This window comes from Lissotriton vulgaris, chromosome 10 (genome assembly GCF_964263255.1).
Source record: "Lissotriton vulgaris chromosome 10, aLisVul1.2, whole genome shotgun sequence".
Classification (NCBI taxonomy): Eukaryota; Metazoa; Chordata; class Amphibia; order Caudata; family Salamandridae; genus Lissotriton; species Lissotriton vulgaris.
Genome location: NC_141698.1, coordinates 267,108,111 through 267,122,661, shown reverse-complemented (window position 1 = coordinate 267,122,661; position 14,551 = coordinate 267,108,111). Strand labels below are relative to the sequence as shown.

The 14,551-nt window shown below is 50.3% G+C and overlaps 1 protein-coding gene across 1 annotated transcript in view; it reads right to left on the bottom strand.

The window, feature by feature from the left end:
* Window positions 1-14,551, bottom strand: part of LOC147685096 (uncharacterized) — a 1,199,247-nt gene that overhangs the window by 1,102,061 nt on the left and 82,635 nt on the right. Inside the window, exon 3 of the mRNA XM_086940986.1 lies at window positions 913-1,032. Within this exon, the coding sequence (XP_086797112.1) occupies window positions 913-1,032 (120 nt within the window). The remainder of the gene's footprint in view (window positions 1-912; window positions 1,033-14,551) is intronic.

Here is a 14,551-nt window from a genome sequence, read left to right as displayed (position 1 = left end):
GTCTCACCCAAAAAGGCTAGCACTACACATCAGTTCCCTATTTTTGCATTTTACAAATGATTAAAATATAAAACACAGAGCTCAAGACACTTCCATTAATCAAATAGTCTTTATTTTTCAGCTGAGGGATTACACCATAACATACAAAAAACCTTGAATGTGGACATTATGAGGGAATTATTTATTAAGCTATCTGAAGGGCAAACATGCAGCCTATTGATGTATTTTAAGACACCCGGAGAACCCGGGCATGTACATAAACAGAAAAAAAACCTCTCAAACACAATAATGAAAATGCTAACTATTGCAAGAAACTTACAGAGTATTGTCCATCAATGAGGTTTTGCACGTAACATCTCACATGTCATGTCATCTACGGCCCATATTGTAAAATGGTAATATCTAGGTTATTCTTTCTATTCTCCTCATAACAAACCAATACCTCTCTTACTGTGCATCTTAGAACCCCGAGCCCCTCTGTCTCCTCACACTGCAGTCATTGCCCTTGCATGCTCCACAAACGAGAATTTGGAGTTCTAAGATGTCTACTATTAAAGTATCATCAGTAGCTGCACTATACTGTTCAACCTCACAGAACTTAACATGTTGTGAGATAGAAACTACAAGCACTAAGATATACATTGCTGTTAGCTAAAAAGCCTGGGCTGAATAAACGTGCTTTCAAATGGACCAGTTAGCAGCTCTAAATAAAAAAAATAAAAAAATAATTGTCTGACCATGGAATATCATACTTTTTGAGAGTACTGTGCATCTCACAAAATCAAATCACTCCATGCCATGATTACTTCAGTAAGGTGTGATAAGGAAGCTGCTGTGTGATCCTGGATCACCTGATTCTACAGAAATAGTTACTTCTGTTTTAAGTTAGCACAGAGCAGATAAGTACCTTACCTGCTTCAAGTGTGGTTGGAGACCTGGGCTGGCATGTTGCAGTGTTGCAGCAAGTACATCAAGGTTAGATGTTTTCAATCCCGTCGACATTTCAAGTTGTTCCTGGGCATTGGGCTCTGTCTGTAAAATATATAGAATTTTAACTAAAAGGGCAGATGGCCAAGACGTGCAAGCAATATCATACATCTACATGAAGATACGAAATGCTCCTAAAGCAAACTCAATTCCCACTCGCTAAAGGTTTAAAATGCTCCTCATCAGAAATACATTGTTGCTTGTACCATAAAAACGCACAGTGATCAATGAACTAAATTAAATATGGAAAGGTCTACAAATCTCTGAAACCCCCGTAAGATGGATGGAACTTCTGTTGAAAGTCTATAGGGAAGCGAGACATCGGGGTAAGCTGCCTCCCACACTTAGAGAGGGAGTGGTCTACATGGTGCCAAAGCCATACATTGGATCCTGCGGCCTATAAACCTGGGACAATGCTTAACGCAGACACAAAGGTGCTCTGCAAAGTCTTTGCGGAGCAGCTGCGAGGGGTGGTGGGGACACTGGTTCACGTGGATCAGTGCGGATTCATCCCGGGCCTAAGCGCGGCTATGAATCAGCGGAGATTGGGTCATGTGCTGCATGCTGTCGAGGGAGGCCACAAGGAGTTCGATTTGGTGTCTGTGGACATCGCAATAGCGTTCGATACGCTTGACTGGACATACATGCTTCAGGTACTGCAGTAAATGGGTTTTAGTCCGGTCTACTGTGGTTGGGTAAAGCTTCTTTACAGTGCACCTCGGGCACATGTATGTTATTGTGGGCAGGTGTTGGCGGGCTGGGAGGTGGAGATGAGCACCCACCAAGGTTGCCCCTTGTTTCCACTGTTCTCTGCACTGGCCATGGGATTCCTGGCAGTGAAGCTCCAAAGAGGGGCTGAGGGACTATGAAATACAGGTTGGGGATGGCATACACCTAATATCACTACGCGCTGAGGATGTGTTGTTTTACTTGAGACGTCCCAGAGACTCTGTACCGCTGTTATTGGACAAGTTTGGAGCTGTGGCTGGATTCACGGCTAATAGTTGTAAGACACTGTTGCTCCCGCTGAGGGCATTGCACATGGTGCCTGGCCGGGAGCTGCCTCCGCTGGGGCTACATTGGGCGATAGAGGCTTGTCGGCATTTGGGAATCATGTTGGCATAGGGAGCGGAGGGTGAACACCGTCATTACATGGGGAAGATAGTAGAGGGGTTGGCGAGCTGTTGTGTTCTGAACTCCATAGACACTCTCAGTGGTGGGTGGGATCGCTGGAGCAAAGATGGTTTTCCTTCCCCGGTGTATGTATATTGTGCAAAACCTGCTGCATACGATCGCATGCAGCTTGTTCAAATCATTACATAGCTAGTTGGTCTCCCTAGTGTTGGAAGGGAAAAGAAGGAGAGGCGCTGGCGATTTTTATGCTAGACCTTGAAGAGGGACACATGGGTCTGCTTGACCTTGAGCTGAGTTATTATGCGACTAAGTTACAGCAAATTCGTCTCAACAACAGGTGTATACAATTTTTTTTGAGGCACGCCTAGCTGTTCAGATAACATCAACCACTTCCAGAAAAAGGTCAAAAGTGTTGAGCTGTCCCTGCTTAAACTCCATGCATGAGGTGGGGATTGCAATGGCCACAGTATAGAACCCTGCCCTGCTGCACCAGTAGATCCTCCTGTAAAGGCAGCTTGATTGCCCAGGACTCAAGCCCAGGAGTTCTGGATACCATACTCTCTGTGCCCAATCTGGAGGCACTAGAATGACTTGGGCCGGTCTGCCCTGATCTTCTTGGGAACTCAGGGCAGGAGCAGTATCTGCAGAAAGGAAAAAGGAGTCCTGAGATCCAGGAGGAATGTGCCTCAGCGCAAGAGTTGCCTTGGAAACTCCAATGTGCAGAAGTGCTGACATTGCAACTTCTCTGCAGTGGCTATTAGATCAAGGCAAGGTTCCGCACATTTGCAGAAGAGACCTTGCGCCACCTTCGGTTGGAACTGCCTTTCGTGATCCAATAGGTGCTGACGGCTGAGTTCATTTACCCTCACATTCAATGATCATGCAAGGAGGATCACCACCAGGAAAAGTCTTTAGCGGTCCAGGCATTTTCAGTGGCACAAGGCCTCCTGGTCCCGCTATTCTGCGTCTGGTACAAGGTCTGTGACCCCCCCCCCCTGGTTGTTGCAGTACCACATGGCGATGGTGTTGTCCTTAAGCACCCGTACCACCTTGATGGATGGAAAGGAGTCCTTCAACGCCAAGTAAATGACCCTCAGCTCCTGAAGGCTGATGTGGAGCCAGGCTCTTAACCAGAGGCCACTGATTTCAACCTATCCCAGGTGGCGGCCCCAACCCAAAAGCAATGCATCAGTAATCAGTAAAGGAATCCTATTATCTTGAGCGCCGGGCCTAGAGTATCTTTTATTGATCAGTAGTCTGCTGGAAGACGGTTTAGCCTCGTCCAACATGACTATGCTGGGCGAGCTCACCTTCCGTATTAGAAGCAAATTCAGACACAGAGTCGGCACATCATATAGACATTTTTTTTTAACATCGTTTTTATTGCAGAACCAAATCTTACAGATATCATACTTTCATGAACACTTTACATTACCATGAACAATACTAATTATTAGCTCGGGTGATTCGTCTACACAGCCTCTGGGCCCACAACCCGGAGGTCGGGCGGCGTCAATCAGTTTTTCACCCCTCTCATCAGCCCCTGAGCACTTTAAATCCTTGTGCTAATATGTCTGCAGTCTGCTTTTATATTTTTCTCCCCTCCCCCTCCCTAAACCTCTCCTCTTCCCCAACTGCACAACTTTTTCCCCACCCCTATTCTTCTCCCAATGCCTACGTCTACGCCTGGATTCGCGATTAGTGTACGTGTATGACCGCTGTCAGGAGGAACGTGTTATTCACAAAGAATGTGCGCCTGGTGTGCCAGTGGGATCTTCAGTTTCTGAGTCAGCGTGTTCCTCTTCTTCCTCCCCCGTACCATCTCGGAGCGCTTGCACTAGTGCCTCCCATGCTGTCGCCCTTTCTAGCGCCCTTTCGTCAGCATTGCGTCGTGCTAGTGGATACCTAAGTGTGTTTTCGCTTGCCGCCCATTTAAGACATTCATTATACCACCGCTTATATGGGGGTCCTTTTTTTTGATTTCCAATTCCTAGTAATTTCTCTTTTAGCCAGTATTAATCCCATATCTATAAACTTACTAGTTATCTTGTTCTTGGGTGTGTGCGGAAACCAGTGCAGCACTCCTACCACCTTAGTGTAGTGCAGCTCCCTATCCGTTGCGTTATTCAATGTCTCTCCAATTTCCTGCCAGTAGTCTCGTAAATGTGGGCAATCCCATAGCATATGCCCCAAATCCGCCTCCGCTATATTGCATCTGGGGCAAGCTGCATTATCCACTCCAAAATATTTCCCAATTTTCCCCAGTGTGAGGTAGGCCCTATGGATGATGTAGAAATGTATCAATTGAAATTGTGCATTTCTCGTGCTCTTCCTTGCTCTCTTCAGCAGTGGCGCCCAAGTAGTGTCAGGAATCTCCACCTGGAGATCCAATTCCCACTTGGCCTTCAGCGTTAGCAGTGGCTTTAACGTTTCTCGAAGCATTCGAGAGTATAGGCATGTCACTGCTTTATAAGTGCCAGCCGCCATCATCGTGTATTGGCAGGCCATGGATGTGGCTGGCTCCTGCAACCCTTCTCCCCAATGCGCCTGCAGGGCTCTGATCACAGCAGCATGCATCAGATAGTCTCCTCTCGGCAGATCGAATCGATCCGCCAAGGTCTGGTATGGGAGTAGTACCCCGCCTCATATAGGTCACCTAGCATTTGGAGCCCCGCATCTTCCCACCCCTGCAGTCGTGACCAGTCGCCTCGGTGAGGGAGTGCTGTCACCATACCCAACGGTATCTCTGGTGCGTACATACGTCGTATCCCTGCTCTCCGCCGCGCTCGATTCCAACAATGCCGAAATGTCTGCTGCTCTACGGAGAGATCTCTGAGGAGGAGCCTCTGCTGCAGGGTGATGTAGGCAAGCACATGTCGGGGGGTCCCTTTCTAGTTCTGGGCCTCGATACACCCTCGCCACCTCCTGTGTGAAGACCTGCAACTGAGCTGCCAAATAATAGAGCTCAAAATCCGGCACTGCCATGCCTCCCTCATCTTTGGGTCTAAGCAACGTGTCTAACGCTATTCTGCGTCGGCCTGTACCCCATAGGAATGATATCAGCAACGATCTCAACTGCCGAAAAATCGAGCCCGGTATCCACACCGGCAATGTGCGGAAGTAGTAGAGGAGATGCGGTAGGGCTACCATTTTCGTTAAGGATATACGGCCCGTCACCGAGAGCGGAAGAGTGGTCCAAAAGGTCATGCTTCCCTTCAATGCCCTAATACAACGGCCCACATTGCCCTCTAGCATATCTGCCGTCGAATGATATACGTATACTCCCAGGTATTTCAGACAAGTAGGCTCCCATTTGAGTACCTGGAGATTAGCAGGTCGCTCCTCCCCTGTCGTAGTGGGAATAAACAGGATTTGGCCCAATTAACCTTTAAGCCTGATAGCTTACCAAAAAGTTCGAGAAGTCTTTCAGCCCCCTCCAGGTCTTCATCCGCATTCTCCAGAAATAGTAAGAGGTCATCCGCATACAGCGAGATAGCCTACGGGTTCCCCCGGTAAACTAGGCCTTTGTAATAGCGCCCCGTCCGTGCTTCCGCCGCAAAAGGCTCCATCGCCAGTGCAAACAGCAGAGGTGATAGCGAGCACCCCTGTCTAGTGCCACGGCCCACTTGATATTGGCTCGAAATCAAGGAGCCTATCCTGACCCGTGCTTTCGCCGACGTGTACAACACTTTGGTCTAACCAATATACTTATCTCCCAGGCCGAAACGTTGCATGACCCTATAAAGGTATTCCCATTCCAAACTGTCAAACGCCTTCTCGATGTCAATTGATAACACCAAAGGCATGCTCGTCCCTGACATTGGGTCCCCAATTAGTCGTATCAGTCGGCGTATATTGATGGTAGTGTTGCTCGCTGGGATGAAGCCGGATTGATCCCTGTGGATCAGCTCCGTCATGTGGCTTAACAGTCTATTGGCCAATATTTTGCTCAGGATTTTATAGTCTGTCGTCAGCATGGACAACGGGCGATAGGAGGAGAGTTTATTACTCTCCCTCCCCGGCTTCAGCAACTGGATCATTAGAGCTTCGCACATGGATTGAGGTAGCCTCCCTCTCGACCTAGCTTCGTTGTATATACCGCCTGGAGTCTCGGAGCCAGGTTCACCAGGTATCTACTGTAAAACTCTATGGGCAAGCCGTCCAATCCCGGGGTTTTGTTTCGAGCCATCTGCTTCACTGCACTCCCTATCTCCGCTAGTGTAATGTCCCTACCCAGATCGTCTGACTGTTCTTGTTCTAGCCGCGGCAATTGCAGTCCCTCCAAAAAGGTGTCAATCTCATATTCCTGGCCTTCTGTCCCGCTCTCGTATAGCCTTTCATAATATGCCCGGAAACTTTCCAATATCTCGGCTTGGGTATTGTAGGTGTTTCCCCCTTCTTCCTCAATGGCCAAGATCGGGTGGCTACGCCTAGTTGGATTAGCCAGCCAGGCAAGCATTGTTCCCGCCTTGTCCCCCTCGGCATGCGCCCTAGTCAGGTAGACTTTATGATCAAAGCTTCGTAGCCTTTCCATCTCAACCGCCACTGCCTCCTTGGCCTTGCTAACCACTTCTTGGAGCTCGGCATGGTTAGGATGCGCCAACTCAGCTTTCCGCAGCTCTCTCTCCGCCCTATCTAAGTCGTCTAAGAGCGTCTTGCGGGCTCCCGCATATGTCCCTATACAATGGCCTCGGATGACAACCTTGAAGGCATCCCACTCCATCGCCCTGGAGGTCGTGGTGTCAGTATTTTCTTCAAAGTATTGAGTGATTCTCTCGCCCAGTGCTTCCCTGAACAGTAAGTCGTCTAGGGTATCTGGTCGTAGCTGCCAGGTCGGGACTCGAGAGATCTCGGTCATCCAGCTTAGTGTCAACAGTAGGGGATTGTGGTCAGACAACGTGCAAGTCAAGTATTCAGCATTTGCCACATTTGAAGTTACGAGCGAGGAGCACAAAAACACGTCCAGCCGGACGTGAAGATCGTGTAGACTAGAGTAAAATTAATAATCCCTCATTGTTGGGTGCAATGCCCTCCAAGCGTTCACTAATTCCCAACTCTCCTGCCATTCTAATCTACGCTTCGCTAGCCTATGCACTGGTGATGCTCTCAGTGGTGGATGGGATCGGTCTAATGTAGTGTCCGCTACTGAATTGAAATCTCCTCCCATGACGATAGGGCCTGCTTAGTAGCTCGCCAGTGTGCCTGAGAGTTTCGTCAAAAAGGCTGACTGATCAATATTAGGCGCGTACACACTGCATAGTACTATGTCTCGGCCCCTAAGTTTCCTCTCTATGGCCACGAATCTGCCCTCCGGGTCTATTACTTGTCTAGTCACTTGGAAGGGAACCCCCGCCCGAATCCATATCAGCGCCCCTCTTGCGAATGCAGAGTATGTAGTGTTGAACAGTTGCCTTCTCCACCGTCGCTGTAGCGCTATGCCCTCCTGTTTTGTCAGGTGTGTCTCCTGCAATAGTGCAATCTGAACTCCTCTGCAAACTAAATAAGCATGCACCTTGTGCCTTCTCGCCATAGTGTGCAGCCCCCGCACATTCCAGGTCACACATTTCAGTACCCCAGAGCTAGCCATTGTCCCTCGCTAACCAATGCACAGTATCAACAGTTCGCTTCCAGACGCGTATGGCGGTTTCCCCCTGACCCAACCCCCCCCATGCAACAGGTCCCCAAACCCCACATCCCTTGCCTCGAGCCTCCCCAACTACCCTCGGCATCCTCCCCCCCAGAACAGGACCCACCTTTACAAAAGCAGCTCCCATCCAAACTTCAACAAAAGGGTCAACTACCCCAATCGCTATCCCTTTACTCTGCAGTCTCCACTATGGTGGCCTTAGGGGCCAACAGGGCGTGACACAACTCCGAGGGTGGCTATCACAATCCCCTCCCCTCCGCCCCACAATCGCCCCGTAATCACTCACGAGTTTCCGTTCTTCTGCTCCACAGTCTTTTGCATCGAGGGGTCACAGTCCCCCCATGGTCTTTGTATAAAACAGTTCTGCACGCTGTACCTCTCAAGCTTCTATAATTTCTTCTGATGTTTGTGGTGTTACCACTGGTCCCTTGGCACCACCAAGTTCTGAGAGGTCCGTTTCCGAGCCTATGGCCTGGTCCTCAGAGTCTGAGCCCTTACATGATTGGTTGCGCGTCGTTCCCGACAAGTCCACCACCGCTTGTAGTGTTGCCTTTCTCTCCTCCTCCGTCTGCGATGGTGTTGGCTTCTTAGTTCTCTGTCGGCGCTTCTGGAGTCGCTGTGAGTTCCTGATCGGTTGTCTCCGCTGATCCTCCTCAGATCTTACTCGTGCTCCGTCCGTCCCGGCCTTGTAGGTATCCCACCACGCCCAGGCATCCGCTGATGTGGGGAAAAAGAGTGTTTTGTCATCTACCACGACTCTGAGCTTTGCTGGAAAGAGGAGTGAATATTTAATACCCTCCAGACGCAGCTCATGCTTGAGCGACAAAAAGGAGGCCCGCAGTTTTTGTGTTTCAAATGTGAAGTCTGGGAACATTGTCACGTTGTTATTGTCCACCTGGAAGGGGCCCGCATCTCTGGCCCTCTGCAGCAGCCAGTCCCTGTCCTTATAATGCAACAGTTTTATCACCACTGGACGGGGCGGTTGGCCCGGGGCAGGCGGTCTGGCCGGGACCCGGTGCGCCCGCTCCAGCGTGAAGAAAGGTGAAAGCCCCTCTGGTGCCACTTCTGTCCGCAACCAGTTGTCTAGAAATCCCACCATGTCGTCACCCTCTTTTTTCTCTGGAAGGCCGACCAAGCGTACGTTATTACGCCTACTGCAATTTTTAGCGTCCTCCGCTCGCTGTTCCAGCGCTAGTATTCGGTCTAGAGCATCCCCCAAACGTCCTTCCATAGATTTGTGCTCTGGTACTATCTCTTGCAGGGTGACCTCCGTGCTCTTGACCCTGTCCTTTAATTTATCGTGATCCGCGCGTAGGAGTCCCAATCCTGTTGCTACTTGAGCTATATCTTGTCGTAGAGCTTCTTTCGTGGCCGTGATAGCTTCCAATATACGGTCTTGCATTTGTTGTAGTTCTGTAGGGTCCTGCTCCGCACCGTCTGACGTCTCAGAGCGAGTAGCTCCGTCCCCTTTTCCTTTTGGTTTCCCCATCTCGATTGGTTCGCCCGGCGGCGGCTTCTCTTCTTGAAACCCAAAAGTTGGGGAGGGGGGGCCCTCTCACTGTTTCGGGGTGAAGGCTCACCTGCTCTTTCGTAATCCCCCAGTGGCCCCACAGGCTCCAGACTTCAAGTTCCTGCCAACTCTCACTGTCTCATCCTCCGGTCAGCGCCCTTCACGTAGGAGTAACCAGTTCAACACAGGATGCAAGAGTAGTGTCCCAACAAATAAATGTTGTGAACAGAGAGGAGGGCCAAGCTATTAGAGGAAAAGACAAGTTTGCCAAATGTTTCCACTCACTTAGTGTAGAAAGGTGGATATCTGACTATGGTTTCCCCAACTTTTTTGCCTAGTGTTTAGCTGGTTTTTGACTTAGTTGGCCTGGGCTCCTGCTAATCAGGGCCCCAGGCTATCTGCTCTCTCTTTAAAGTGGACTCCATGTACCCTAGGTACATCTCCAATTGGATACTGGGTCACCTTATGAGCCCCTGCACAGTGTACTATAGATACCCAGGGCATAGGTGCATCCAAGGCCACCCAGGTGCTGCAGCATGTATAATGCCACTCCTGGCTGGCCACCCAAATTGACACAACTGGCTATAAGTCACTCCTATGGCAGGCCCTAACAATCCTGGAGGCAGAGTGCTTGGTTTTATGTGAGATGGTGCTCTAGCATGAGCTGAGCCTGTCTGCAGCTTTCGGAACCATGTCCTTACAGCTGTTCTAGGATATTGCCACACCATATACTCTTAAGTGCATTATGAACCTCCCGGTTAAATGCTAACTATGGTTTGGCTTTATCAAAACATGTCGTGTAAGGTGTCATATGCTTTGGAATACTACCCCCTCGACAGTCCTGGCGACGGGGGTAGCATTCCACCCTTCTAGAGGGAGAAAACATGTTACTTTCCTTAAACGCAGTTAAATCTAACCAGAGCCTCAGCATCACAAAATGGATGCTGTTGCCACAGACACAAGTCTGGCCTCCTGCTGCTGACCAAAACTCCGGCAGGGGAAGCCTGGACAAAAGGTTTCCTGTCACAGGGAGGTGCTAGCACCACCCAGACAGGAGATAGTGGATTGGGGCAGGGAGGGCTAAATGAAACTAGACACTGCCTGGGGCACACAAGGTATCCCATGCAAAGTTCAGTTCAAACCGGTGCTGGGGCACCCCAGCCCCAGCTCTGTTGCGAAACTGGACAAAGGGAAAGGGGTGTAACCACCCCCTTCCTTGGTCCCACCCAAAGGAGGGACCTAGCAGGTGATCCAGCCCCTTGATTTGGAATAAAGGTAGGAGCTGTGCCCATAGACTTTAGATCATCCTGAATGAAACTTTGATACGAAACTCTGGACCCTTCGACACCCCACTCGACGTAGAAGACTGAAGAATCTCCCTTGTGGTCAAGGAGTGACCACCCTGCACAAGCAGGCACCATCAGCGCTCAACGGTTTTCTTTGTTGTTGCTCCCGCCGGAGCTCGAACGACAGAGACCGACAAGACCTGGACTCCCAGACTTCCAACAGCCCGATCCACAGTCCCAGCAAAGCTGAAACCCGTGGAGGCGAAGTGAGACGGGGGACCGGCCATCTTGGAAAGCCAGCGAAGTGCTTCCTGTGCAGCTCCCGAGGCACCCTCGAGCTGTGCATTGGGGATTGAGAAGCCTCTGCCCCGAGCAGCCTTTGCACCGAAGATCACCTCTCCACACTCACAGAGTGCTGCATGGGGCCCTTTTGCATTTTTCCTGCTCGACTCGTTGTCCGTTCACTTGCCCGTTGGCTAGTGGCCTCTGTGACGACGAACCTTCGAATTTTCACTGCTGGTCTGGTTGCTCCAGACTGGCCCTTGCTCCCCTGAAAAGGAGCAGCCCATCAGACCTTGTCGGTCTGATCCAGAAGCGATCTTCTATTCCTGCGTGGGTTGCATTTGCCAAGGCCTGTTGACTCAGATTCGAAAACCGACACCGCCGACAGCGAGAGCCATTGTGGGACAGTCCGTGTCCACCTCCTGGTCGTCGTCGATACCTCCTGGTCCACGTGGCAGCGGAGACAAGCTTCACGACATCACCTGATCGCAACCAGACATCGCCTGGTTCCTTCCCGGTTCCGTCCTGGACACTGGCTAGAGACCCAGAATCTGTCCCCTCTGCTTTCAGGTAATCTACATCTTCGATCCAACCGGACTCTTCTCTCCGGGTCGCCTGCAGCATCTTTTCCTCCAGGCTCCATAGAACTCCAAGACGAAACCCGACGCACTTTGACACATATGCACCTGCTTCCTGTGGGTGAGGTAACGAGAGCACTCCGGTGCTCCTGTTGTGGTTTACACCTTTACTGTCCTAGTTTTGAGTGGTTAAGTTCTAGTCCAGTCGGAAGACTCCCAAAACTGTAACTTTCTAACTTTTACGCACCATTGACATCTATTGGTGCACGCAATTGCCTATAGACACAGCACCCGCATCCTGTGGGCCTCTCCCGACCTAACCTTCGTTAGTCCAGTGTAGCCCCAGCGATTCTCAAGGCCCTAGGCCTTACCATTGTTCGTGACGTGGTTCTTATACCACTATTTTAGTATATGTTTTAGTGGCCACCAGGGCCTAGACCGGAGCTATGTAGCAACACAACGTGCCTGGGAACTCGCTGTCATGATGGGAGCCTAGACTGCAGGGAACAAGAACGAAGAGGTGACTCATCGCGAGAAATCCGAAGCACCTGCGGACCACGAGGAGAGGGGGACCCTCGGAGGAAGAGGCAGGCAGGCCTGGGCCACCAACAAAGACTGGACCCAAGGGTACAGTACTTATGCTGATTACTCCGAACAAGAGTCCCTGGAGGAGACCGATGGCGACCACCCCCTCCTTAAGGTCATCCACAATGTAGAAGGATCTGGGGCGACAGCCCCGGAAATGGCTACTGAACGTCAACTGCAACTTAATAAAAGTGGCGAAGAAACCTGAACTATGGGCGTGAGGGAAGAGCATGCCGGTAGTACAGCGACTGCAAAGTGGCCTCCCTCCTAGACTTGTTCGCACCCTGGAGAGACTGTGTGAACCACTCAACCGGATTAGGTTAATATCCTCTGTTATTTTGGTTAATCTTTGGGGGGAGGGGGTGGTGAAGGGAGGGTTCGACAGACTCCTCAGTGGACACATACGATTGTTGTAATGTTGACAGTTGAAGGGTTAGACGTGGGGAGTGAGAGGATGTGGGATGGGGGGGATCAAGGAGGGGGAGGGGAGTTTTTCTACTTAAAGGGTTTTTGTTATTAACAACAGCAGTATGTCTTATAATGCAGAGTCAGAAGCAACAGGATAGGGGATGGCAGGTTAGGGACCACTCCTCATCCGAATCACATGAACCACAAACGTAATGCACGACACACCATATACTGTGTTGACGTGAAATGTCAACGGATTGGGTAGTAAGATTAAGAGGGGCCTAGTGAATAGATATATCAAGCGGACCGAGCCTGACGTGGTCCTCTGACAAGAAACTCATCTCTGAGGTACCCAATGCGTATTTATTGGGAGAGGGGCCTACGTTACACTGGCACACACTGGATTTTGCCCTGGAGTGGTCGTTCTCATAAAAAAACAAGCATTTACAATGCAACGGTTTCGCCTTTGTAAAAGTTAGAGCTATTGTCATTGTAAATGACAAATTTTTTTATTTATGTGTTGGTTTTGAAAACAGATAAATAGATGGCATTGTCATTTACAATGCCAATAGCTTAATCTTTCGCAAATGTGAGACCTATTGCATTTGCACCCACACGCACACACACACACACACAGAGCCACCCACACACACACAGAGCCACCCACACAGGAGTGAGGGCGGAGGGATGGAGGGAGAGAGCAGCGTGAATCTCTCCGAATCTAATGAAAGCCCTTCCTAAGCCTGATGTATTGCACCTGGCAGTCACTTGGTCTGCTCTAGCTATTGAATAATTGAAAGGGTCTGATCGGGGGGAGGGGGGACCTTCCCGAGGAAGTGTTTTTACACATGTACATTTCCAGGCGGACCTGCTCGGCTCCCCCTCTCTGGAGCAGCTTTAAGTGTTCCACTCTTGGTTGTGTGTCTTTCCTTCCCTTGTTTATTCGTTTCCTGTCCCTTGCGCTCTTTCTATGGCGGGCGTTTTTGCGGCGGTGGGAGGCGCTGTCTCTTCTAGTGACCAGAGAGAGCAGACACGAGGGGCACAGATTGAGCGAGGAAAGAGGAGGGGTGAGAGGAAAAGAGACGGCAGGAGGGGAGAGAGAGTGAGAGAACGAGAGAAACCGAAACTGTAAGAGGGAAGAAAGAAAGCTGAGAGGGAAAGATGTGGAGAAAGCACAAGAGAGAGGGAGAGAGAGAGAGAGAGAGAGAGAGAGAGAGAGAGGGAAAGGGGACGGAGTAAAGGGGTAGCGGCGGGTCATGGAATGAGCCGAGAGGGCAAGAGGTACATTTGGAAGAGGAAAGCAAAAGAAAGATAGGGCGAGTACAATGTATCAATGGAGGATGTGAGAGGATGGGAGGGAGAAAGGAAAGGAGGGGGCATCCGAAATGGAGAGGAGTGTGTGAGGACAACGGTGAGCGGGCAGGAGGGACGGCGAATGGAGGAGGTTGAGCTGTGTAGGGTGCGAGGAGAAGAAAGAGAGGGAAAGGCAGAGCGGGGAACCAACAAGGAAATATAGGGGAAACGCGAGAGGGGACGGCTGGGGCAGAGGGGTGAGTGAGGGCAGAAGAGAGGGAAGGTAGGGGGACATTTAAAAAAGTGTGAACGGGACTGATGAATTGGGAGGAGCTGGGGAGGGAGTCTTATGGGTGAAAAAGACGCGAGGGACAGATAGGAAAGAGGACGAGAGAAGAGAGCCAACGGCGGGCAGAGGATGGGGATGGAGTGAAGACAGGCAGGAAAGGATCACCAGGGAAAGAAGAGAGGACCTCGTGACCCGTGATCATTTCCTTATTTCCCCGCACCAGAATTACCATGACCTGCCTGGGATCCTGGTTATTAGGGGACAGGAAAGTAACAGCAATTCGGAGTTTTGGAGAAACAACATACGGAAATCGGATTTACTGTGCCGATTTTACGCTTTTGCCCAGGTGCTGCATTGAGACTCTGCGCGCGAGCAGGAGGTGAAACACCGTGGAACTCCAGTGTTGCCTCACACTTCTAATTTCACTGGGGTAAGTAACGGCTGTTAACAGCCTCAACAGAATTACCGGGCCGCTCACAATTTGAATCCACCACAAACTGAGACCACACAGGTAAGTATTTTATAAAAATAGAAATAACTTTTATCTGGTTG